This window comes from Delphinapterus leucas, chromosome 18 (genome assembly GCF_059928025.1).
Source record: "Delphinapterus leucas isolate spDelLeu-1000000601 "Yukka" chromosome 18, BTC_Dleu_Yukka2, whole genome shotgun sequence".
NCBI classification, from domain to species: Eukaryota; Metazoa; Chordata; class Mammalia; order Artiodactyla; family Monodontidae; genus Delphinapterus; species Delphinapterus leucas.
Window position 1 is genome coordinate 988230 of NC_143146.1, and position 26788 is coordinate 1015017.

The 26788-nt window shown below is 58.6% G+C and overlaps 1 protein-coding gene across 12 annotated transcripts in view; it reads right to left on the reverse strand.

Moving 5' to 3' along the window:
• Positions 1-20085, reverse strand: part of TFDP1 (transcription factor Dp-1) — a 42273-nt gene extending 22188 nt beyond the window's left edge. For 5 of the 12 annotated variants that reach the window (XM_089899316.1, XM_089899308.1, XM_022576685.3 and 2 more), the window contains exons 1-4: positions 19941-20058; positions 19122-19196; positions 5395-5461; positions 881-987 (exon numbers count right to left, since the gene is read on the reverse strand). In XM_089899316.1, the coding sequence (XP_089755442.1) occupies positions 881-987; positions 5395-5461; positions 19122-19133 (186 nt within the window). In that variant the 5' untranslated portion in view covers positions 19134-19196; positions 19941-20058. The other 7 variants (XM_089899310.1, XM_089899309.1, XM_089899311.1 and 4 more) reach the window with 7 other exon arrangements.
• Positions 20086-26788: the final 6703 nt, after the last annotated feature.

Genomic DNA, 26788 nt, shown 5'->3' on the forward strand with positions numbered 1-26788 from the left:
CACCAGAAAACTCTTCACGTTAGCTTCCTCCCAACTATTTAAACTGGTACTAACAACAGAACTGTTGCTATAATCACCAAGCTATTCTCAGGCGTGACTCTGCTATAACGTAACGCACAGTACCTATAAAATAAAATGATGTGAATTATAACTTCTATCAAAAGGACATTTATTGAATATCTGTGACGTGCCCAGTGAGGCCTAGGACTCCCACACACCACGGATTTGAAAAATCACAGCGATGCTGCTGAGCAAACGTGGTCCCAGCTCACTGACGGGGAGAGGCCACACAGCTGCCCGGGGCACCGCCTGGCGGGGCAGTGGGCAGTGAACTCCCCTCCTCGCACGGCCCCGTGGAGCCTGTGAGTCCCTTCAGGAAGGGAGCCGCCAAACCTCACAGGTGGAAGCTGACGGGCCGGTGGGAGTACTTGGAGGAGGGGCGACTGGCACAGTCCCAGGAGCGCAGGCCCGCCTCTGACCCCCTCCCATCGGCCAGGATGGGCAGGGAAGCCCGCGCCCTGCAGCACCTGACGGCCGGCAGAGCCCTGAGCCCGCCGTGAGGCCCGCACGGACACCAGTCTCGTGTCCCGGGCCGGCAATCGGCCCGCCCTGAGGAGGGCCCAGGCCCGGGAGCGGCCAGCCCGCACCAGCTCGGGCCCAAGAGCACGCGTCACCCCAGGAAACACCATCAGGGCAGACGCGGGACCAGCGCGGCCGGCGGGGAAGCTGCCCTGGCCTGGCCGGGTCCCGCCGTCCAGCGGCACACACAGGAAGGCCCAAGCCGGGGGAGGGCAAATGGCACTGGCCACGTGCTCCTGAAACCTGCGGGCCCAGGAAGGGAAGCCACAGGGCCAACCGTGCACCACCCTCCCGGCCTTACCACTTGCTGAGCGATGTTGACATTGGACTGTCCAAACGTTTTTGGCAAGAGCTGCTTCCCAAGCGTGTTTACTGTGGAGGGATGAACGGCCACTAAGGACACCACACCTGCAACGCAAGGAGACCAGAGGTCACGCCCTTCCTGAACTGAGGCTCCACGTACCAGTGTCAGGGTGAAGCTGCTCCTTGGGAGACAGCCTGACTGCCCCCGACCGTGTTAGACCCGCGGTCCGCTGCGAGCAACGCTACGAAGCCCGATGCCCAAATCTGAGGGGGCTGCACCCACGCTGCCACTCTCCCTACGACGACCCCTACCCGCCCCTGTGCCCTCGCGTCCAGGGATCGGTGGCTCCAGGGCACCCAGGCCGTCACCAACCTACCCAACCCCTGTGGGCTGTCTGGCCACCGACAGAATGTTCTGCTGGGACCACAGGCCCCGAAGCTAAACGGCTCTTCAAGTCTGCAATTCTAAGACAATTACAGAACTTCACAGTTGGAATTAACTTGTATTCCAACACTTCTCTGTGTGTTGGCAACCTGGCGTAGAAATCCAACGATCTGCTCTTCCTCGAGAAGTAGAATCCGTTTCTGTTTCCAGGAAGAGTGACTTGTGAGGAGCTGCCACCTCTTTAAACAGTCAGATAACCTAACACAGAGCTGGGGAAACACCTCAGCGAGGACGGAAACTTTCCTCCCCCAACACGGGCCTGCTGAGAGCGCTGTGTGCCCAGCACCAGCCTCGGCCCCAGGGATACAACGGTGAACCCCTTGCCCCGCCGACACCAGAGGGCTCGTGTGCTCGGGGGAAACCGGCAGGCGGGCCTGGGTGCACAAGCGTCCTGGAAGGGCCGGGACGGTCTCAGGTGAGAAGACATGGATTTCCAGCCCCACTTGAGGGAGGGAGAAAGCCCCGTGTGGACAGGACCCCCCGGTTCCCCTAAAGCGCACGGGCTCCGGTCCCCGCAGGGTGGGTGGCTAGGGTTCTACGGGCGGGGAGCCTTGCACCAGGCTGCCACCGGAGGGCGTTTTCCTTCACTTCCACCAGGTTCAGCAAGAGGGAGAGACATGGCCTTCCGTCTGGTCTGGTCCGAGGTCTCATTTTTGAACTCTTCACAATCCATGCATTTTAAATAAATTTCTTCAAATTGCAGTAAACAATGAATTTTGATGCTACGTACGAACAATGAATAATTTCCATTAACCTAAGTTGACGAAGATAGATATGTATCCTTCAACTGAATATTAATATTTTTACCAATCAACACCAAAAAAATTTAAACTATTGGCTGTAAGCAAAATAGGTTTATCTGCTTTGAGTTTTTTATATTCCTCTAAAAATAGAGATCTGTATCTTAACAAAAACAAATATTTAAAAAATTGTTTTGGATATGAGAAACATTTTTTAAAAGACACAAAATTATTCTGTTTTGCACTGAGAGATTTAAAGTACACTTCGGCAATTAAACATACCACGTTCAGATTTACGTACATATGAGTGACTAGTAAGTTTAAAAATACGGAATTGGTTACTTTCACTAAAAAGAATAACTTCTTTTTCAATTTGCAAATGATTCCGTTTTCAACCACCCGTGAGCGCGGAAGCTTACCGGGTCAAAGCCCACAGCAGCTGCCCGGCAGGGCTCCCGGCGCTGGCCTTTAAAGCCCATTTGTCCGTCGTTATGTGGAGGCCACATCCACGGAGGGCTGCGCGGCCACCTCGCCGCCGGTCTGCAGGTCCGGCTGCGACACCCAGCCGCTACCCGGGCTCCCGCCTTTGCCCAGCCCGGCGGGGGGAGAACTCGGGGGTGGACCAGGCCAGCCCCTCCTCACCCGCACCCACGCCGCCTGTCCCACCCCGGGGATCTTCCCCTTGCGTGTATGCTGCAAATACAAGTAATAACTTTGCAGGCAGCCTTAACGCCAGTGCACAGCACGCACAGAATCATGAGCGCCATTTCACTGTCTCTGCCGAAAAGCTCCCCACTCCGCCCGGCCAGCAGCTACCGCGCTCAGAGCGTTCACTCCGTCTTCCACGCTTCCCACGCACGCCCACGCATCCACGAACAACGTGAGTGCTGTTTGCGGGCCTTTAAATCTAGAAGGTAGTGCATACTGTACACATTCTGCAACTCTGATTCTGATGTTTTTGAAACTGACCCACAGAGAGATCTAGCCGACTTCCTCTAAGGCTGGGCCGATTCCATTTTAATATCATATAACATGTGTAACTATACAAACATACAATGTAATATCTACGTGTTCCTGGTGCCCCTTCTCCAAGGGAACCTGGGTCCCAGGTGACCTTCTGCGTCACGGGATTCAGCCCAGCGCTGGCCTGCGGCTGTTCTGTGGCACGAGTACGTGCACGCACACACCCCAGCACCCTCTCCCAGGTTTCTGACAACTGTTGACTCAGTTGAGATTTGCTACTTTTGGTCAACATCGGGCATGGAATGGTATTCCCCTTTTGGTTTAATCTGGCCAGAGAAATCAGAATGCTTTACACATTTTCCTAATAAAGGTGCCACACACAACCCATTTATGGGGGCGGGGGCAAAACATCTCAGCCACAGGGAGGGTTAAATTATAACACAAGCTAGGAATCTGCTCCCTAGAAATAACACTGCTTTAGCCATAAAATGTACTACAAAGCCTTTCTTAAAGGAACTACCAAAGTATTTTCAAATATAACATTATGAACTGGAGAATTCCTTTCAAAAAAAACGAGTTAAGAATATATACTGTCTGATCTGTTATAACCATTAACAGAAAAAGGATTCTAAAATTATTACATAGGTTTATCATTAGTAACCATATCATTAATATCCATAGGTTTTAAGATACCTTAAAGTATGAAAACGTGAGGTTTAGTGTTTTCTTGAGAATAATTTTAAGTAAACGTTTAAAAATTTCCAGAACCTAATGTTTGAAGAGTTACTATTTGCCTGCCATGCTACAAATACTCTGTGGGCTAACGTGGCCAAAAGGGTCAGGGCAAGGCGGCCACTCGCACTGGAAGAGCCCGGCGGCTTCCTTGGTTCTCAGGCATCAGCGGGAGCTGCCCTCCTGGGCCATTACAGCGGCCACACCTGCCCACGTGGACACACCACTCATGGGCAGGCCCTGTGGGAGCTCCCGCATAGGTCAAGATGCAGCATCCACGGGCCTGGGGCACCCTCTGGCCGTCTTGGCGCCCTGACCCCGGCCACTCCTGGGCGACGCCCCACCACGTCCTGGGGAGCAGCCTTCCACCTCCCCGAGAACCGTCCCCATCTGGAACGTCCTCTGAGCCCCCGCCCTGCCCCAGGGGGCCACAGTGGGGAGGGGCACCTCGTCCTCCTACAACAGGCTTCCCAGCAATACCGGAAGCTGAGTCCACCCTGCGGGTGTGTGTCTGGAGGGTAGGTTCCGAGTCTCAAGAATCGTAAAGCGACACCAAGCCTCCAGCCGCACGTCACTACTAAGGTCTCACCTCTGCTGCCCGAGAAGCCCATCCTCAGGCTGAGGGACAGCGTGAACCGGAGGGACCCGCGTCCCCAGAGGACGCCCCTCACCAGTGAGATGGGGACCCGCCCTGGGAAACAGCACCTCCCGGGAGTGGAAGATGGTGGCCTACGCGCAGCCGGTACTCAGGTGCCCAGAGCTGCCATCGGGCCACAAAAGGTGGCACCAGATGTTGCCGGGAGAGGACAACGCAGGTCCCAGGACACCACGTGCATGGACACCAGGTGTCAGATGCTCCCGAGGAAACGTGCACTTAAACACACATTTACGTCTTCAACTGCACCCTTGGGTACGATCAGCGCTTTTTTTCAGTGAACACGTATTATCTGTTTGATGAAAACTTTCCCATTTGAAAGGCAACAGCAAGCACGCCGAAGGCAGACACAGATCAGAGGAAGGAAGGCCCTGCAGCTGCGGCCCTGCACGGCACGGCCTGGTCCACCAGGCATCACAGGCCAGCACCTCGAGGTGGGCGTCCTTCTGACCCAGCAAATCCACAGCTGGGAGACCGGCTCAAACACACCCACTAGCAGGCGTCCATCCCGTGTCCCTACAGGAAGGAAACTGCAAAGCTTGGGGCCCCTGGGAAGAGGGGCCGCAACGCCCCGCCCCACCCCCTCCCCTCAATCCCAAGGGTGCAGACAGACGTTGAGGCTCATTCAGGACACAGCGCAGACGAGGAGACGCCGCTCTCTCACGGGGGCGCCACGCACCCGCAGGTTTGACGTGGGCTTCATGGGCATCAGCGTGGCTGCCCTGAGGCGGAAGGAGTACCGTGCCCTGTGCTGTGTTCTCTTCCTCACGCCCTTCCCGAATCTCTGCATATAGCGCGCAACTTACTACCCAAAGTAAACTGGGGCGCTGGCCCCGGTCCTTCGGGGGCTCCAGGCAGGCAGCTCCCCAAGTGGGGCTCCCACCGCTGACAGGGGTCTTCATGTCAGGGGGCTCACACCCACCCCACACTGAACACACTTATCCAGAGACGTGCCTTCCCGAGACAGGCACCCTTACCTTTTCCAGGACTAAGGTTCTGGTCGATGAAGACCTTGAGTTCCCCGTTGGCTTCAATTAGACCGGCCTGTGGGGGCAACGACAACACAGTGAGCGGGCGTGGGGAGAGCGGCAGTCCACCCAGCAACCCGCCGCTCGCACACCTCGCGACACACCTCAAGGGACCTCGCCGTCCCCACGCAGCCACGAGGCCCGGGGGCACGTGCTGGCTCACCCACCGTGATCGGCTCTCAGCAGCGGGAAAATGATCCTGTCAGCCTCTGAAGCTCAGCCTTCGGGACACCATGCAACACTTCCCTTAGTTATCAACTAAGTCACATGGCATTTCACATTTGGGATCAGCGATGCGTAACCACGGGTGGGCCACCGGGAAAGCAAACTGGTGCTCTGGCCTGAGAACAGCACCTTTGGTTCTGTCAGAGCGCCGGACACCGCGCTCCCAGCATCAGGACAGACCATCTCTGCGTGGGGGGCGTGGGCCTGGGGCGCATCCGTCCCTGCCCTTCACGGCCACGGGATGCACCCAACACCCCCCAGCGCCCCCCTTGTCCCAGGGCGACCAGAGGGGCACAGGGCGGCACCTCACGGTCAAGCGCGTTTGGGGCACCAGGACGATGGGCCGCTGAACGAAAGAAACGTGTGTCCGACACGTGCGACCACGGAGGGCTCGGAGCACCACCCGAACTGTCACAGTGACGGCCTCGGGTGAGACACGCTGGGGACCCGGACCTCCACAGACCAGCCACGGCACCACCCTGCCCGCCCGCGCCAGGCCTGTGCGGCAGCAGCTTCCCAACGTCTGAGAACCGCCAGCGTTTCTCTGCTCCGCCAAGCGTCAGGAGGGGTATCTGCAGCCACACCCTGGACCCAGCGGCTCTGCTCAGAGCGGGGCCCGAAATCCAGCTCTCCCGACCGGACCTGGCCGCCAGACACGGATATGCGTGCGTGTGCACATACAGACGCACACACACGCGCACCAATGCACACCACACGCTCACACGTCCATATACACAGCAACGCACACCTCGCACGTGCCCGCAACAATCAGGTGTGAAAACAAAAGCTAATGGAGACCCTGCCCAGCGCCCCCCGAGACCGGCCATGGAGAAGCCCACCTCAGCCCTGCACCGAGGTGGGGCTGGGCGGGCACGTCCGTGAGGCGCTCAAACGCATGCACATCCCCCACAGGTAGGCGGGGGAGCCCCCCGACCTGCTGAGGCCCCAGACAAAGGCAGGCCCCACGGGGGAGGGGCCACCCACAAGCTGAGCCCAGCAACGCCCTGTGGCCGTTTCCTGACCCCCCAAGAAAACGAGAGGGAGGACCAAGTGCCTGACCACAAGGACCACCGCGGATCACGGCTGGGGAGCCCGCATCTCACGGGTCCCAGAAACGCCCCAGTAACGCAGGCTTGGAGCCCCAGAGCCCCAGAGCGAAGACCCGCCACGGCCAGGAAGGGCCGTATAAGGACACGCACCTGAAAGAGGCGAGGAGAGAGGCTGGTCCCCCTCACCTGGACGGCAGCACCGGGCAGGGGGCCCCAGGCTCCCCGCCCTTCCCTCCGGCTTCCATGTTCCCCGTCCTGTTCCCCCAGAGCTGACTCCGCGTGGACGCTGCAGCCGCAGAGCAGAGACCCGATGCAGACATGCCAGCTGGCGGTCAAGGAGGTCTGCCCGCCCCCATGACGAGGCCAGTGCCTGCAGGGCGCAGGGGCGGCCCGCCCTGGGGACCAGCATCCCCTGCGCCGAACAATGCCGCTGCCCCCGTCGGCCAGGGCCCCGAAGCCCCCGGCCTGCTCGGTTCTCACGCTTGGCCCACAGCAACGTGACCCACGATAGCTCGGCAGCTCACGCCCAGGAAGCCCTGCGTTGGGGCGCTCGCCCCCCACCCCGGACGCAGGGCCCGCCCTCCGTTCCTCGGCCGCAGGCTCTCTGCAATGGATGCCCGGCCAGAGCCGACGGGCACGGCCCATCCTGCAAACTGCTGAGGGTGGGGCAAAGGGCTACCCTTCTCTGCCAGCCCCAGCCTCCCACCTAAGCCAGGGGAACTTGGACCAGGAAACGTAGGAGAAACGAGGCAAACGGCTCATGAGCTCTGGGGCAGAGCCGGCTCCGCGGCGACACTGCACAGAAGCGGCCTCATGACCCTGGACGCCACGCCGCCTGCACCCACCGCGTGGTGCTCCAGAGCCTCCCACACTCCAGCGGGGAGCCAACGCGGAGACGGGGCCGGAACCCACGACAGCGCCTGCGTCTCCCGCTGGGCTCTCAGCGGTCCCCTCGTGGACGTCTGGGCCGCCGCAGGGCCCCCCACCGGTGCCAGCTGACCCCCCGTGGTGACGCCACCCAGAGCCATGGATCGGGCTTCGCCGCCTCCAGAGAGACCCCCCCAGAGCTGCCGGGTACTCAGCCCTGATCTCCCAGCAGGGGCGAGAAGCCTGTGACACCCAACACCCGACCGAGGCCCAACGGCCCGGAGGGGCCCGTCCCCTCACACGGACGGCTGCGTGGACGGCGGCCTGCACCCAGTCAGGCTCCCAGGTGCACAAACTCCCTCTACTTCCCTACACAACGTGTCAGAATCACAGAGGAGACACAAGCTCACCTGCACGTGAAGGAAACAAATACCTGAGAAATCCTCCCTTCAGACAACCTGAAGCACCGCAATGTGCAAATGTCGCACCAGCGCCGCGGGGACCTCCTCACTGAGCCTGGAGGAGCAGCCTGGACCTGGGGCCTCAGAGCCGAGCACCGGCCTCAGGGGACTCCCGCCCTCACCGGGGACCAGTGGGGACCGCGGCTGGGCCCCACAGCGGGGTCGCCCCTCCTCCTGTGCCACTCGCTCGGGGTGCCGCGAGGACACCAAGGCCCCCCCGGGGTGGCCGCCTCACCCCTCGGACGCCGCCAGACCCAGGGACAGACCTCTCGGCAAGGCCACCCGCACCCGACCCTCCCCAGCTGCTGGGAGAATACATGTGTGTTGTTACTTTCGGCCACTGAATTTTGGGATCACTGTTCCCACCCAGAGATGATGCCGGTTACAGGTTTCCTCAGAACATAACAAAGCACTGCTGTTCACCATCCGGCCGCCACTTTGGGGGCAAACCTCACGGCCGTGGGCAGCCGCGGCCGTGACCCCTGGATGTGACGCGACCGCAAACCATCAACGACACGCAGTCACAGCCCAGCAATTTCTCAGGTTGCCCGACCCCAGAGGAGTCCTTTCTGAGGGACTAAGCGAGCGGCACTGGCCTCGGGTGGGCGGGCGGCAGCCACAGTCAAGCAGCTCGAGACGTCAGAGCAACAGCATTGGAGCAGGGCAGACCCTCGAGGTCACCCTGCTGCCGAGACGGCTCCGCCTCACCTTCTAAACTTACCAGAGACGCTGCACACAGACGTCGCCATCACCCCTGAACCCAAGGCCCCTCTCGCCCGGCTCTGTAGGAAGGTGACAGAGTCGTCTGCGGGCCTGAAGACGACTCAGGCCGACACCCTAGCCCGCCCCAGGCTCCGTGTGGGGACAGCATCTCTGCACCGCCCTTGCCCTGCAGGACACCGCACCGGAGCAGGACAGACCACGGACAGCGCAGACCTCGGGAGAGGAGCCGGTCCACCCCAGGTACGCGTGGAGGGGTCGCGGGCATTGTCACCCACAAGCCACCCTCCACCCCAGTCTCGGCTGCAGCCTTTTCTAAAACGCCCGCTTCAGGAGCAGGCCTCAGGGCCTCTCCCCGCGCCTTGCAGCCCAGAGGCTACGAGCTCGGGGCCCTGACAACAAGCATCAAAACACAGGTGGCGCTTGACCTTCGAGACGTATTTCTGAAATTGCAATGAATTGGAACATCAGCGCTCTGGACTTGCTTTCTGACAAAATCTTTGTATTTAAGGTGCAAACCTGGCTTCCTCTAGGGAAATACCATGCTGCTAAATCCATTACATGCAAACCAACAACAAAGGCACTCGTTTGCCATAACTAACCTTAATTTTCCTTAGAAAAACCATATTCAGCCTTTTGTGTTTGTAGTTAACGGAAAAAGTCGGTTACTCAATTACAGTAGGCACAGCTATCCCATTCACGGTAGCAATGACGGTAAAACACGTGTTCCCAAAACACACAATGCTGCTAGAAAGAGCTGAACAATTAAGAACGAAAGATGAAAAGCTGACAACTACTTTACTTAAACTAGCAAACCTTCCTACTGCCGACACTACCACGCTCCAGGCTTGAGAAATGCAAAGTGGGGCCCCAGCTCATCACCTGCCACCAGGAGGCGTGACCTGGCTGAGCCCTGCCGCATCTCCCCCCCAGTCTGCCTCTGCCTCACCTCCCGGCCTCCTTCGCTGGACCTCGAGGATTCCGCACAGGCCAGGGCCCGCCCACCAGGGAGGGGCGCTGAGGGAGCCAGTTTGCACGCACGCACCTTCACCTCAGTAACCTCCTCCTGACTCATCCTGAAAGGCTGTGGCACTTCCCGAGCCACACGGGCACACCCAGCGCATCAGTGCTGTCATGGTGACGAGAAAAAGACAAAATCCATCATCGCTGGCCCTCGTGGAAATCATGAGAAAACCTAGTCCACAGCATTCCTTAACATCAGCACCGACGCGCATACAAGAGAAATATGAGGTCCTTTCAGCACAGCAGTCACAGGAGCAGCCCTAACGTAAAAGGACATAGACCCCGAACACTGCCCCCCTCGGCGGGGGACACGCACCCAGTGAGTGAGCCAGGCCCCCCGCCAGCGGGACTTCACGCCTGCCCAGTCCCCTCCCCCGAGCACGGCCTGACCTGGTGGCCAAACCTGCAAAGGCCAGGGCAGCTCACAAGGGACCAAGTCGCCTGCCCGCTGGCTCACCGCCCCTCCCACCTGCATCTTGTGTCCGTCTCTGTCTCTCCCCATCTCTCTGTCTCTGTCTCCCTCTGTCTCCTCGGCCCCCTCACTCGCTCTCATGATGTGAGGGCGACAAGCGGCCCCCAGGGGCCTCGGGGACCATCGAGGACACCTTTGGGTCCCGTGCTCCTGCCGCAGACGCCACGGGTGACAACACTGCTCTCCAGGTCCCTAGACTCTGGGTGACCTGCTACGGAGCTGACCGAGGCCACCTGCCACGGACGGAAGGGCCACCACGGAGACACTATGAACCAACGAGGCCGGAGCGCCAGGGCGAGGGCTGAGGTCCATCACGTGAAGAAAGACTCCAGGTGGAGAGCACAGCTCGGGAGGCTGTGCCTGGAACCTCAGGTCCAGCTCCTGCCACAAACACCACAGAACAGGTGAAACCGGCCCCTGGCGCTCGCAAGGCGGTGCAGGGGAGGCTGCCTGAACGGGTGAGGACCCAGGGCCACGTCCACGTGAAACACCCCACGGGGCCCCAGTGGCAGAGCCCCTCCGGGTCCAGGACCAGCGGGGAGACACTCGGGAATCAACGTGCAGCATTCGGGGCATTTCTCTTCTTTACTTATTTGCATTATTTTTGAGGTACAGCTGATGTGCAGCATCATACAAGTTTCAGGTGTAAAGGGTTCTCACCTTCGAGGGACACGGCCTGGAACATCTGATGCCACGACAGTAGCAGTGTAACCAGTCCCGGGGGAGGCAGGACGGCGGGACAGCCCTGAACCGAGTCACTCGGGACGTGACAGGGATGCGGGCCCCTCCACCCCTGCACACATTTGAGGTGGCCCACAAAGCCGCCTCTAATCATCCACGTTCATATTTACCAACAAGAAAACGTCCGGGACAAACCCGTGGAGAAAAACAGCAGGAAAAGACCGTCTGAGAGCACTTACGCAAAGCCGTGTAATGGACGTGTAAGTTATTCCCAAAACAATCCCCAAAATCTAACAGCAAGGCCACCCTGGACTGGGATTTCAGATGACTCTTAACTTTCTTTCCGACTCTTACGTGGATTTTTAAATAAACCCTCTACTTCCGTAACTGGGCAAAACATAAGGTTCCCGCCACTTCCTCAACAGAGGATCCAGAGGCCCCAGGATCCCAAGATCCAGGAAGCACGAGGTTGGGGGGCTGCAAGCCGCGGCTCTGAGGCCGGGACCCCCGCCCCGGGACCCCCCCGGTATCCACGGAGAGGAAACCAGGTGGCGGCCAGAGCCACGGCAGCCACAGCCACGGCCACAGCGAGTGGCCTGAGCCACAGGCAGGGAAGCATCGGCCACAGGTCTGGAGAGGAGACGGCCGGCGAGCACCAACGCTTCCTGCACCAGGCCCAGGGCTTGCCACCAGTGGGGGTCACACTCACAGGGCCCAGCGGGCTCCAGGGATCGGGGGGCGCAGGCGGGCCCAGGAACCAGGGTGAGGCTGCAGAGTTCAAGTGAGATCCTGACCCCCTGCCGGGATGCTGGCTGCTGTCCCCGAGGGGCACACGACCGGGAGGCAGGGCACAGCACAGCCCGCGTCTTCTGCTTCCTCCTTAGGGGCCCTGACGCCCTGCTCGGAAATGCCAGGGCTTCAGGGCCTCCTGTAGGGCATCAGAGCCCCCCGCACCCCCAGAGACCCACGTGTGAAGGAGCGCTTCCCCCCACTCCGCCCCCCAACCTGCTCCCAGCGCCACGCAGATCGTCTAAACCATCACCTTCCACCCACCAGAGAGCAGGTGCCGCCCCACTCCCAGCCCCCAACACCAGGTCCTGGGGCTCCCGTCAGACCCGGCCTCACCCTCCCTAGAAGGACGCGGCCTCTAACCCACAATCTGACCAGCCTCACTCATCATGGACAGAAAAACAGCGAATTCACTCCACAACAGGTGCAAACGCAAGACTGCCCTAAGAAAACGTGACACGGCTCCGAGACAGCTTCTACATACCTGCTTCCGTCCTGCTTTCTGGCCTTTCTGCGGCAGATCTGCAGGGGCTATAGCCTCTGCCAGGCAACGGAGACTAGGACCCCGCCCATCTGCAAGTCGCCCCCAGGCGAACATGATTTCAGGTTCTTTAGGACCAGAAAGGCTGACCCACTGGGCGGGCTTCTCCCCTTCCCCAAAGCCCCCAAGGCCTGTTCTGGGTTTGCCCCTCGTCCGCCCTCCTACCCACTGTGCCCGGCCGCGGCCCCTCAAGGGGAACCCCGACCCAGTGCAGCAGGCCCTTCCCCCCAACAAGTCCCTGCTGCCCACACCCCACGGGCACGTCCACACTGCAGCCAGGGTCCTCCCTGCACCCCGATGCTGGTGGCCTGGGGCCCTCGGCTGCACGAGTGGGTGTTCACCCCCAGAGCTCTGATCAGATCTAGATGCCATCGATTCAGCATGAGACATTTTCACTCAAACCCTGATTTTTCTGAAATGCAAATGAAACAACATAAAGATGAGACCCACGCCAGGTACTCAAGTCCCCAAGACCAGGAAGCAGAGGACAAGCCATCGTGTAACAGCTGAGGCCGAGACCACGGCCCCAGAGGGGCAGGAACACAGACCCGTGCCGGCCTCGGTCACACTGCACCGGGACGACAGGGAAGGAAGAACGTTCAGACACCTGGAAACTACTGTTCTTAACATGAAACTTCCAGGTGTGAACTCTGGTGTGTTCTCCATGGTGTAGCCTGAAATGATGGTATATCTGCCACTCGTGCTGACGACAGAAGAACCAAATCTTAACGTTTTGCTGTGAAATGACAACAATGGTTTCACGAACATCCTTAGTTTCTGGAGTGGATGCAAATCAACAGGAAATCGACACCCGAATGGAGGATGCAGCACGGGACGCGTTCGATTCACAAAGAAATGTGATGTCTTAAAAGGAACATATTCAATCTCTGAATCAAAAAATGCAAACTAAAACAATGAATTTAAAACCTCACCCATCAAATGGAGAGAGTTTGTGGGTTTTTAAATTAGCAAACTTGGTGCTAAAAACGGGCGGTTAAAATGGGCTCCGACAACCTGATGGGAGTAGATGCGACTCAGCACGCCCGCCCCAGGAAGTCATCTGAGGACGCCTCAGGCACGGCGCACACGTGTGTGAGCGTCCACCCGCAATTACACTGCCAGGAACCCGTCCTGGGTTATCATTGTGGATTTGTGCAAACGTGAGAAGACTGAACTGGAAGCCACCAGAATCCCCACGGCTGGGGCCTGGGCACGGGGGACACAACAGAGGGGCTCTGCCGAGTTAACCCAGCCCCACCCCTTCAGGACCCTCCGAAGACCCGCGTGTCAGGCCACCACTCGGCTGTGTTCGCTTCTAAACGCCCACTTGTGCCGCTTATATTTGTTATTAAACGCGTGGAAAAAACTGCAAACAATCTAGGTCGCATTCAGCACCTTTAAACGTCCTCTACGTCCTCCCTCCATCCTGCAGAAATCAAAGCTGGGCCTTACGGGCTATGGTTTATGCAAGAAACGTGAATCGTTGGACCCATTCGCCAAGAAAGGGCCTTCGCTCTACAGCCAGGGGGCCGGGAGGGCAAGGATATGTGTTTGAATTTTACAAGATGAGTTTAGGAATGTATCATTTTTTATTATTTCCCATTTTAGGTCACTTTTTCAGTAAGTGACCACCTACGATTCCCCAACGTGTCAAATAAACGCACAGCTGCTAAAGATGACACAGGAGAAGAGAAAGCCTGACTGGGGGAAACGGCGACAGCACACGGACGTGGACGGGGTAGACGTGGGACGCACAGAACGTTCACACATGGGTAAAACCTTTGTTATGTACAACTAAGTGAAGATCCAACAGGAAGAACCTACAAACCCCCAACAATCCCCCTCAGATGCCGGCTGGCAGATGGCTTCTTTCTCTTGTTTTCGTTTTCCTGGAGCTTTTCCAACTCTGGCACAACTAACAATGCATTTACGATCACGAGAAACATTCCTTGAACTTTTTCAGTAATTCACACTTGTTCCTTGCGGAACTTCTGCTAAAAGGAAAACCCAAGGTTTGTGACCAAAAAGCCTGCTGGTGCGACGTCAACCAGCAAAGACAAACTCACGGCTGCCACAGAGAACCCCTGGGGTGGCGAGTCCTCTGTGGGATGGACCAGGAAGGGCCGGTAAGTCTGTCACCTGTGACTGGGCAGGGAGGCAGAGCGGCATGGCCCGCGGCCTGGTCCACAGGCAGAATCCCACCCTGGGTATCATCCAGCAAGCGCTCCGTGTCCCTCTGGGCCCTCGGTGACACGAAGTCATCTGTTGGGACACCGGGGTACAGGTGTCAGGAGGTGCTGCGTTTCAGGGCCCAAGGGAGGCCCAGGGGTTTCACTCTGTCAAACCAGAATCCCCTTAAAATCTGGATCCTGTGAAAACAGGACCTTGATGGACAGAGTCCTGAGCTCAAACAACAGAGGCTGGGCTTCCCTGGTAGCGCAGTGGTTGAGAGTCCGCCTGCCGATGCAGGGGACACGGGTTCGTGCCCTGGTCCGAGAGGATCCCACATGCCGCGGAGCGGCTGGGCCCGTGAGCCATGGCCACTGAGCCTGTGCGTCTGGAGCTTGTGCTCCACAATGGGAGAGGCCACAACAGTGAGAGGCCCGCGTACTGCAAAAAACAAAAACAGAAACAAAACAAACAAACAAAAAACAACAGAGGCTGAGAGAAATAAGTCCAACTTCACCCTGGACCCTTGAAATCCGTGCAGCACATCTGCTCCGGGCCCAGATAGTGCCACGACTCTTGAGCCACCACCGCCGGCTCCCGTCCAGGCCCGCGCAGCATAGACAGACTCCGTACCGGCCGTGCCCGTCTGAGCAGAGGGGCCGGGTTGAGTCCCACCTCCACTTGGGCCAACGCGATGCCACACTGCAGAGGTCTGGCCCTCATGCCACGAGTGACCCAGGGCTGTGGCCCATCCCCGCTCCCCCCGAGGCCTAGACCCCCTCAACAAACAGCACAGAGCCACAGGAGGAGAAGCCAGGGCTGGCGTCCGAGCAAGAACCACCCTGTTCTACGCTGAAGAAAAACGAGGCTTGCTCAACACCAGAGAGAAGGGCTTCCAGCAAGGGACTGTGTGCGGAAAACGTCCCGAGGGGTCACAATGCACGTCAGGCTGGGTGCCAAGCCCCAGGTCCACAGCGCACCCCGGGGTGACTCGCTCACCGAGGAGCAGGGCTGAGAAAGCATCCTGGCTGTACCAGGAGGCAGACAGCATTTTCCACCAGGTGCGACGCAGCCGCGGGGTCCAGGGCGGCACTGCTGGTCCTGCCACAGCGCCCTGCTCTTCACACGGCCTCAGAGTTTCTCCAACTTCATTCCGGGGAGAAAAAAGGTGATTCCGAAACCGGAAAAGCCCGTCGACAAACAAGCACAGCAGTGTTGGCTTCACCGCTTTCGCCGGAGCGGGCTGAGCTCTCTCGCTCGTGTCTCAAGCGGGAAGAGAAGCGCCGTCAGCGCCCGGCGGGCCCTCACCTCACGGCCTGAGAGACACGGCCGGTCCCGCCAGCCCAGGTCCCCTTCCGCGGCCCGAATCTCATCACCGAGGCCCAGGCCTGGGAAACAGCATTCAGGATGTGTGTTTGTAGACAAGCTCATTAAACCAGGCCTTGTTACGCATCCCTCACAAGCTTAGATTCCACGCGTGTTTCTTCGGTCTCCTGCCCTCAATAACACAATCCAGGGGTTTTTCCATAAACTCACGGAACGCAAAGTACAACCACAGAGCAGCTCCACGGTGAGGCCCCCGAGCCCTGACGGCAACTCACAGGCCCTCCCGGGACTGCTGGGGCCGAACCGCGGCTCACCTGCCCTCTGCCCCCAACCTGAAGCAGGGAGGGGAGGGTCCCAGGAACATCTCCGCAAAGCGCAGGCCTGAGATTTCATGAATTGACTACCCCCCACCTGCTCTTTTCAAACCTTTGTGACGCTGGAGGAGGACTGGTCCTCCCAGTGGGGACGCCAGCCCCGTGTCCTCCTTCCGAGGGTCACTCCGACGGCTGGGGCGGGGGCTAGTCACGGGCTCTCTCCCTGCGGCCCCTCCAGTCCAGTTCTAGAACAACTACAGCCACTACACAGGCCCTTTATCTTAAACCCACAGTCTTCCAAAGGCCAATGGCACCAAAGCACTCATCAGGGCCACAGACCTGAAGGGGAGGCAGCCCAGGCAGGGACACGCGTGCACCACACATTTAGCACGCGCACACGCTCAGCACACACACACATGCAGACGCGCACACATGCACACGCTCGGCCCCCTACACACACACGCTCAGGAAACACACATGCTCAGGAAACACACACAGGCACACATGCACAACGTCAGACGCCATCCACTCTACTTCACACAACTGCAATTTTTAGTACAATGAGACATCTCTGATGGTGACAGTTTTCACATTTCCTTCCACGCCTACATTCACCGCAGGAGCGTCCTGGGCACTGGAAACCCTCCCATCAGGATCTGTCATGGGACCAGAGGCACAAAATAAAACCCACAGATACTCAGCTTCATAAATCAATAGCCAATGAACTGCATTTCCACTCACCAGGGTGACAAGTCCCCATGGGGGAGGGAACAGGCAGCCCCAGGACGGCGCCGCCAACAGCGTCGCCACCACCTTCGACCCGCGCGCCTCTGACCCACGGGCCTCGTCACAGGAAATCGTGGCAACACCGCCACGTGCACATTAAGGACAGTCCCTGAGCTCTGGTGTGAGTCCCACACTCGAGGGCCGAGGGTCCCGGGAGCAAAGAAGGGGCCAGGGAAGTTAAGGACGGCGCGGAGACCCACTTTCCAAAGGGAACGGTGGTGGTGAACCACCGAGCCACCAGGCTTCTTTCCACGTATTGCCGGAAAATGGTCAAACGCGGGAACGACAGTGTTTTGTCCAGACGCCTTTTAGAAAAACACACGAAGACTTCACCTCTTCGTGCACTAGGCACAGACGCCCCACGGCGGGCAGGCAGCTCGGCCTCAGGCGCCACTGGCCTGTGCCCTCACCCTCCCCACCCCCACCCTCCGGGGTTCAGGGGGAACGCACCGCTTGCTCCCGACTCTGCCCCACCCTCACCGCCGGCGTCACCGTCACGGCTCTGGCAAACCCCAAACCCCGAGCGAGGCCGGCAGCGCGCAGGGGTCCTCGGCCCAGTGGGGCAGGACCCTGGGCCCGACGCACCTACGACGGGGTGGAGAGAAGCTCCAGGTGTGCCCAGGAGACTGGCCCACCCGCAGGGGGACAGCCCACACTGCCCCGTCCCAGCCCCCTCCAGCCCCAACAGTCCCCCACGGAGCCCCCAGAGCTCTGTCGAGTTGGAGTCCCAGCCCACCACCCCCTTCAACTCAAGGGGCTTTGACCTTACACGAGAGACCACACTGAGGCCCCACTGCTTAAGTTACCGCTGGCTGCCAGGGTCGGCTTCCCAGGCTCAAACGTCACACCCTCCTTAAGACTCAGGCAGCGGGACACGGGCCAAGCCCTGACCCGGCCGTGGCCTCCAGCCCGCCGACCCCCAGCCCCAGCGAGACCTGGTTCCAGCACACTTGACGGCCCCCAGCTCAGCACAGGCAAGGCCACTTCACCTGCATCTCCTCAGGCCGGTATCACCATGGCACCGACCTCCACGGCCGGTGTCACCTACTCACGTGGCAACGGATGGTTCTGCATCACTCCACCCAGCCGCCGGGCTGCCCGCGCTTTGCGGGGCTATGTCTCCAGAAGGGACCATCGGGAGAGGCCGCTAAGCAGTCCTCCTCCTGCAGCCGGGCCCGGGGCCGTGACCGTCCGTCTTTACTTCCCCCAGACGCCCCGGAGGAGGAAGACGGCTCTCCTCCGGGGGTTAACACAGGAGGGCAAGAAACTCGGCCCCCAAACACCAGCCCTGGCACCGCAGCGCCCTTACTGCGCGCCTGCTGCCCGGCCCGCGTCCTTGGGGCGAACGTAGCAGAGAAGCAGGCACGGCCTTCGACCGACAGAGATGATAAACTCATACCCACAGACACCACACAGGGGCACCCGAGTCCACACACGCTGGCGGGAGGACTTCACACCTGTTATGTGGTCCCACAGATACAGACACATTTTACGCCTCCAGCTGTGTCTCGGGCTGTACTTCCGTGCAATTAATGAGTGAATAAGTCCACGGCCTCTTTTCCCTAACGTTCACAGAACAGCACATTCTGAGAAACACTGAAGAACAGAGCTGGGGTTTCAGTTAACTATTACCAAGGGTAGTACAGGGCTACACGGCCCATAAAATATATTTGGGGGCCTAAAAGCCTATTTCTTGCAAAATGTGAAGAAAAGTTATTCACTACGTCCTGCAGGTTCATAACAAATACAAAGCTGAAGTAGAATTTTTTACCACATTTTGTTCATCACCGAATTTCACTCTTTCTGAGAAAAAGAGTTGCCAAAACCAGTGCTTAGCGCTTTATGGGTCGAAGCTGAACTAACTTCCCACGAGGTACACAAAGCAGGTGCTCAGGGCGCAGCCCAGGGCCGGGCCCAGCCCTCATGCACTCAGGGTGTCCTCCCACGGAGGCATGATTGATTTACAAGTTAACCGTCGGCAAAGACCCAGAAATTGGGCTGCGACTGAGCCTCCTAACGGAGCATACCGCCCGGTGCTCAGGCCTGCAAAGCCCAGGCAGAGGCCAGCGCACGGCTCCACACAAGCTGTGGGTTTCTCCTATTCTTTTCACCTTTACCTTGTTTCATGTGCTTTAAAAGCCTGAAAATCAACTCTTCTGTGGCTTATGCGTGGTCATTCTGAAACAAAGTGGGAACCTATCAAGAACATAGCACTAGGCAAACGTCTGTCCAGCAGGAAGCAAACATACTTACATCTTTTGCCATGTTACCAGATCCGTGAAATCGATGCTATAAATGTTCACCCTCCAGAGAAGAAAAATGGTTTTTCTGGTAAGAAGAAGGAAAAACGAGGAATGAGTAAGGATGAAACAAGAAGTAACACCAACGTTCCCCCAGCACCACCGCTGTCCCCACTGCCCCTCCGGGTAGCAGGTGCCTTCCTTTCCAAACCCCCACACCCCATCCCCAGAGCGCGCGCAGCCCAGAAATGCCCCCTACCTTGGTGACTTTAAAGTCATCCCAGGCAGGGAAGCCCGTCAGCCACCAGGATGCCCGCCCAGCCTCCCTGACGCGCACAAAGACCCCGCGCGGATAAGCCTGGCACCGCGGCCCCGCGCACACGCGCCCCCCACGGGCGCTCCCGGCCCACCCGCGACCACCGGCCGACCGGTAACTCTGACAGGTGGGCTTCCGGGGTCCCGGCCTCCGGCCTGTCACTAGGCCGCGGCCGCCACCCGCGAGCGCCCCCCGCGCGCCGGAACCGCCAGTCGGCGGGCAGGTGGGCCCGGCGCCGCCCGGACCCCGCGCCCCAGACCCCGCGCGCTCGGACCCGCCCCGCTCCGACCCCCGCCGGGTGCGGACGCGGACGCGCGCGCCGCTCCGCCTGGAGGCCGCCCGCAGGCCCCGCCCGGGACCCCGGCCCGCGACCCCGCTGGGCCGGTCACCTGGGCGCCCACGCGGCGGCCCTCGGCGCGCGGGGACCGGGTCGGCGCACGCGGCGCGGGGGCGGGGGGCGGCGGGGTCCGCGGGCGCTCAGCGCGCGCACCCCTCCGGGACCCCGGCCCGCCGCACCTGGCGGGCGGTCGGCGCGCGGACACCGGGCGCGCACACGCGGGCGGGCGGGCTGAGGGCGGCGGTCCCGGCGGCGCTCGGCCGGGGTCCCTGCCCTGCCGAGGCGCCGGGGCGCGGGGCTCACCCTGCGAGCGTCGGGCGGCGTGACGTGCGCGGCGCGGTGACGTGGGCGGCGGCCCGGCTCCCGCAGCGCGCCTGCGCGCCTTTTCGCGCCTTCGGCTCCCTCCTCCTCCTCCTCCCCCCTCCCCCCTCCCCTCCCCCTCCTCCCCTCCCCCTCCCGCCCGGAGGCCCGCGCTCGAGCTCCGAGAGGATGGGCTGCGCCTGCGCGTGCCCGCGTGTGTGCGCGCGCGCTGACCGGGGATGGAGAGGAGGGCCTGGCCCAGGACGCGGCGGTGCGCGCGCGGGGGAGCTGGGCCGGGGATGTGTGCACGTGTGCGCACACGGGGGATGGGAGCCGGGGGTGCACGGGCGAGTGTACGCACCCGGGGGACAGGAGCTGGGATGTGTGCACATGTGTGCGCATCCGGGGGATCGGAGCAGGGGGTGCACGGGCGTGTGTGCGCACATGGGGGACAGGGACCAGGGTGCAAGTGCGTGTGTGTGCACTCGGGGGACAGGGGCCTGGTGTGTGTGGATGTGTGTGCACCCGGGGGACAGGGGTTGGGGGTGTGTATGCATGTGTAGGCACACGGGGAACAGGGGCAAGGTGTGCAGGTCAGTGTGTATGCACACGGGGGCCAAGCGATGGGTGTGCACGTGCGTGTGTGCACAGCCAGGGGCAAGGTATACATGCGAACACGGAGGACAGGGGTCGAGTGTGTGTGTGCGTGCACGTGCAGATGTGCTGACTTGGAGGAGCGGGGTTCCAGTGTGTGTGCAGCGTGTATGTGTGCTCGCAGAGGAGAAAAGCAGGCTGGGTTTGTGCCCGTGGTTGTGTATGGGCGGGTGCATGTGTACGTGCACAGGAAGGAGAGGAGGCCAGGCGTGTGCCTGTGCAGGTGCACGGAGAAGACTGGGTGTGTGCGCGTGCTGCGTGGAGGGCCCTGTCCACAGGGTGCTCTCCTGCTCCTGCCCTGCCGGTGGCCTCCACGCCCACGCCCAGCCTCTGGCCAGATTCCGTGTCCTCCGGGCAGAAGGGTGCGGGTTTGCTCCTTATCGCCGGGTGGACTGGACCTAGCGGATACTGAGCCCTGGACACTTGTCCCTCCTGTAGCCCACCACCGGCAGGGCCAGGGCATGGGGCCGGCTGCCGGAGACCCAGCAGAGGGTGGGCGGGGCCTGGGAGCCAGTGCAAATGTCAGCGCCTCGTCAGAGGACTGGAGGGTGGATAGAAGGCCCCTTCCCTGCACCTAGGGTGTCGCTGCCCCCACCCAGGACTGGTAGCGTTTCACGATTAACCACTGTTATGCTGATTATGCCCACACCAGCTGGCAAAGCCACTCCAATCTTTTTTTTTTTTAATCTATATGATGGCACGGGGTCTTGGTTGCGGCTGGGCTCCTTAGTTGGGGCACGTGAACTCAGCTGCGGCATGTGTGTGGGATCTAGTTCCCTGACCAGGGATCGAACCCCGGCCCCCCGCATTGGGAGCACGGAGTCCTATCCCCTGTGCCACCAGGGAAGTCCCACCGCTCCAGTCTTGAACTGTTAATGCCCTAGTTAGCGCTGGTTTCTTGAAGAGCAGAAATCTTCCCATTCTTTATGATTAGTGCACTGCTCTTAGAGAAACAGGGATGGAGAGGAGAAGGGGGGAATAAAAGGCTTCAGAGGGACAGTCCTGCTTTCCTGCAGGCAGAGCACCTCGCTTCCCTGTGGTGAAATGTACACAGTTCCCCAATGGTCAGCAGGGCCCCATGGTGTCGGGACCTACAGCCCTCCGTTCTGTTCCTCAAGTGGTCATGTGTTACTAGCCCCACAGTTCTTTCCCAGGAATTCTTTCTTGTTTACTATATTGGAATCTTCACCCACAGATAGCAGGTGGAAGCCCACTCCCAGCCCTTGGACCCAAGTGCACAGGCAGCAAGCCTCTTGGTGAGGGCTGGGGGCTCAGAGTGAGAAAGAAACGCTGGACCAGAGTACGACTCTTAGACCTCTCCCTACAGAGTCAAGATTCCAGTAATTCAACCACATTGACACAGATAACTAGCTCTCATATTCAACATAATTTCTGCGCGGAAGTCACTAGTGAAACATTCTGAACTCGCAGGAGCTACCGCAGCACTGAGGCTGCCGAGGCTGGTTTGCGTGGAACCTCCCTGCCTCTGTAGTCAGGTGCCCCACAGAGCCCCTGTGCCTGTGTTAAAAGGTAACAGAATACAATTTGGGGTTGAGCATCCAAAGGCTTTTTGCCACTGCCTCACCTTAAAACCCCTAGGCTGGCAGAACAGTAACCTTGGTGTGTGATGAGCCGCACGCCCGTGTTCATCTGATCGCTCCACGTCCAGTCTGCGTCGGGGGGTGTACAGAAGCACAGCCCGTAGTGCCGCTTCCGTTCAGTGCTGATTCGCTCCTCCTCCCAGGGGCTGTATCACTGCTGTGTCGTCCAGGACACCACAGGAAAATGGTGCTGTTCTGTGTTTTATTAGAAGGAAGTGACCAGTCCTTCCCAGGAAAACGGCTCACCTCTCACAAGCTTCCTCTTTCTTTGGGCACCTGCTCTGCTGAGTCTCGGAGTGTGATATAAAGCCTTCCCCCACCCCCATTAAACTCTCCTTTAAAGAGAGAGAAAGTTTTCTAATCCCTTGAAAATCTGAATTCTAAATCTGTTTGTTGGATATCCAGTTTGTCTTCGGTTCCCTTCTCAGTGACTGGCCTTTTCTCCAGCAGTTTTCTGTTTTCCACCTTCTTGGGTAACCATGGCAATGGTGACATCAAGAGGTGAGAAGACAGGGAGGGGGGCAGGGGCTCGTGGGACTTACGGGCGGGGTTCTGCATATGGACAAGTGACATTTTCTTTGGCCAAATATCAATAACGGCATCTTTAGAAAATTTTTTTCTACTTATTTGTGTGTAACATGAAATGTAAGTGAATTGGGTGACTTGTTTGCAAACCTCAGGAAAAATCCCCTGGTCCTCTCCCCACGGAGGTCACCACTTCTGAGCCCCACCCACCGCCCAGACACATGAAGACGTCTGTGTTTCTCCCTTCCTTACATCACGACTCCTTTTGAAAATTTCTGGTCAAAGCCCAGTCCCCCTCTGGGAAGAAGGGTCAGTCCTCGGCCTTCTGGCATTACTATGTCCTTAGCACCTTAAACACCTGCACAACCACTTACAGGCTGAAGCCATGGTCCTTCGAAGAGCTCCCCTTGGATCTGACAAATTTTAGAAGATCACGGCATCCAATTTGACTCAAATTTACTCAAGCCCCTTTCATTCCTTTGCCCATTGATTCCGCAATTCACCCCAGTGCTCCTTCTGGGTGACTCGGTGTTGCTCCGTCTAAGATGACATCCAGGTTGTTTTCCATGGAATCCGACAATGTAAGTTTGGAGGCCCACCTCTCCTATGTCATTTCCTTCCTCGACAGAATCCATTACCATCAGCCAGGAGGAAAAGCACCAGAGCCCACAGCACAATTTTAGGAAACTTCACTTTGTGTAGAACCAAAAGCCTTTGGTCATTTCCCCACTGCTGTCCACTTAGCTTGCTTATTCAGAGAAGGGCCCTACAGCCCAACCTGCTACGATGGAGCTGAGATGAAGGGAAGTCAAATGACCCTGGACAAGTAATCTCAGCCTCTCCAATGCTGAGATTCCTTTAGCTGAGAAATAAGTAGATAAAAATATAGTTCTCTGATAAGAAGACAAGCCACAATTTCAAAAGCTTTACCTGTCCTACATTCCTCACCCACCTAACAGTTCTGAGGCCTGAACACGTGCTAGGTAGTATCTGAGTGCTGACACTGCACAGATTAATAAGACACGATTAGAAATTCCCTGGCGGTCCAGTGATGAGGATTCCGTGCTTCCATTGCGGGCGGGGGGCGGGGAAGAGTTCAATCGCTGGTTGGGGAACTAAGATCTCTCAAGCTGCATGGCACGGCCAAAAAAGAAAGAAAGAAGATACAGGATTGCTGAGAGTCAAACGGGAGAGACAGACTGCCACAAATCAAATACAACGTTCGGGGGCAAGGCTCTCTTCATGATTGGAAACTGGAATTGTGGAAGCACAGAGCGAGGAACGATTATGTCCCCTGCAGCAGTCAGCGAGTGCTTCACAGCAAAGGTGACACTGAGACGGGCTATGACCAGCTGAGGTGTGTGTGTGCGAGCGTGCGTGTGCACACGTGTGAGTATGTGTGTGTTCCTGCACATGCAGAAAAGGACACATCTTGGAAAATGCCTGTAGCTGCTTACATCTGTGTCTCAGGCAGGGCAGCTACAACCAAACACGACAGACTGGTGGCTTATAAACAACAGAAATTACTTCTCATGGTTACGGAGGCCGGAAGTCCAGAATCAGGGTGCCAGCCTGTGCCGTTCTGGTGGGACCCTCTTTCTGGCTCACAGACGGCTGCCTCGTTTTACCCTCACAGGGCAGACAAGGTGAGCTGGCTCCCTGGCCTCTTCTAACACGGGCACTAATCCCATTTGTACGGCTCTGCCCCATGACCTACTTACCCCCTAAAGACCCCCACCTCCAAACACCGCCTGTAGCAGAAGAAAAATAAGTTCCCCTCTATGCTAAGTTCTAGGCTGTGGCCCTTAGACAGACCAACAAGAGAAAAGCCGAAGGTGAACGTGTGTACCTCGTGTGTACAGGGGAGCACCTAGCGGAAGATGAGTAACTCCCAGAGTGGCTTAGAACTCAGGCTTAAAGACCACGTCCAGCTAAAGACAAAAGAAAGAAGGGTGCGCGGGAGGTGACAGGGAAACACAGAAGACAAGTAAGGTGCCTGTGCAGGTTACACCCCAGTCCCCTTCACTGACACGCATTTCTCCTGACTTCCTCACCCACGTCCTCCTGGGACAGACAGAGTTCCTTTACGCATGTAGCTTTCCCAGGTGAAAGGGTAAGCCTCTGCCCTGTTCCCAGAGCTTCTCCCGAAGGAGTGGCATGTCCTGTCACCTTTCACACCTCACTGGGGCTGCAAACATTCAGACCATATCAGTCCTACTGGCGTAGCTGGGGCCACACCTGGCTGTAAGTGATGCTAGAAATGCAGTCATCATTCTGGGTCCTTTACCTGCCAAGCATTCCAAGCTCTATAAAAAAAGGGGGCAGAGTGGGCGTTAGGAGACAATTATCAGTTTGTTCTGAACGATGAAGAGAGATTTGTGTTTCAGAGAAGTAAGGCACGTGGTGGGCAGAGGAGAGGTTGCAGAGCACAGCTCTGGGGACTGACCGAGAAGGGCCACAGAGTCAGGGGTCACTTGAGGTCTGGACTCAGAAACAACAGGAAGGGCCGAGGAAGCTGGGCGCCCACGGACGCCCACCCAGCAGCACCGGTGCACAGATGGGGCCGTGGAGGCTGGAAGGGCTTTGGAGGCACCCAGCCAGAGCTCCTGATCCAGAGTCAGAACTGTGCACAGGTGCCTCCTCTACTCTCCAGCTCCTGGTGGCAGTGCCCCTCGGGCTCCCAGGGTGGGACGTGGCACCCGCCTCCTGCCAATGTTAATGAGGGCACATTTCCTCACTATAGGGAGTTGCTTCAGACACCAACAGCCTCCAAAACGCAAGTGTTTGCTACCAAGAGCTGTACCGGTGGATGCTGAGGGAAGGGGTAGGGGCAGCCCCCGGCCCAAATTCACAGGCGCCAGGCGAGGACCGGGAAGGCGGATGTGGGCAGGCTGGGCAGCTGGACAGACGGGATGGGTCAGGGAGGTCGGGGCAAGCATTCCTGACGGTCGAGTTGCAGAGGAACATGACAGTGAGACACGGACAGACGTTCAGGGCACAAGACCAGCACCCGGACACGCTCGGGTTGAAAACGTGCCCGCGCCGTGGGCGGCGTGCAGGGGCTGGGGTGCTCTGGGAGCTCAGTCCCCAGAGGAAGACAGAGGACGCACTCCCAGGAAAGAAGACCGGCTGGTCCTGCCCCATCCCCACCTGGTCCCTGGAGGGCTCTTCCCACCCCTCCCCCACCCCGACCTGTCGCCCTGCGGTCACTGGACCCTCTTCCTCCCTGGCCACACTGGCTGGTGGCTGCAACCCCCTCTGTCCATGGCTCCTGCAGGGCCCCTCAGCTGTGCCTCTTCCACGGTCCCAGGCTGGGTGAGTAACCTCCAGGTACCCACCACCTCCTACTGCAGTCAGTACCACCACCCACACCTCTGTGCACCTGCCCTCGCCCCTCACTACAGACAACGGAAAGTAGATCATGACACTTCCTGCTTAAAATTCTTCAGTGGACTGCCCCCGCTTCTGAGCTGGTGAGAAACTAGGGGCGCCTCAGTAAACAGACTCCGAGTACGACGTATTCTTTAACGCACTGCTATCTCACAAAGTGGAGGCGACGTCTCCAAGGCCCCCACTCTGGTGAATGTTCCACGTGCACTTGAGAAAAATGTGTATTCTGCTCTTGTTGGGGGGGTGTTCTACGTATGTCAGTCGGGTCGCAGTGCTCTATAGCGCCGTGCTAGTCCGCTGCTTCCGTGCTGACCTTCTTTCTGGGTGTTCTATCCACTATCGAAAGTGGGGTGTTAAAATCTCCTGTATTATGGTATGCTGCCTATTCCTCCAATTCTGTCAGTGTTTGCTTCATATATTTAGAAGCTCTGATGTTTAGCATATGTACATTTATAACTGTTATATCTTCTTGGCGAATTTACCCTTTTATCATTGTGACAAGTGACAAGAGACATTATATTATCATTATTATAATCATATAATGTTCTTCGTCTCTT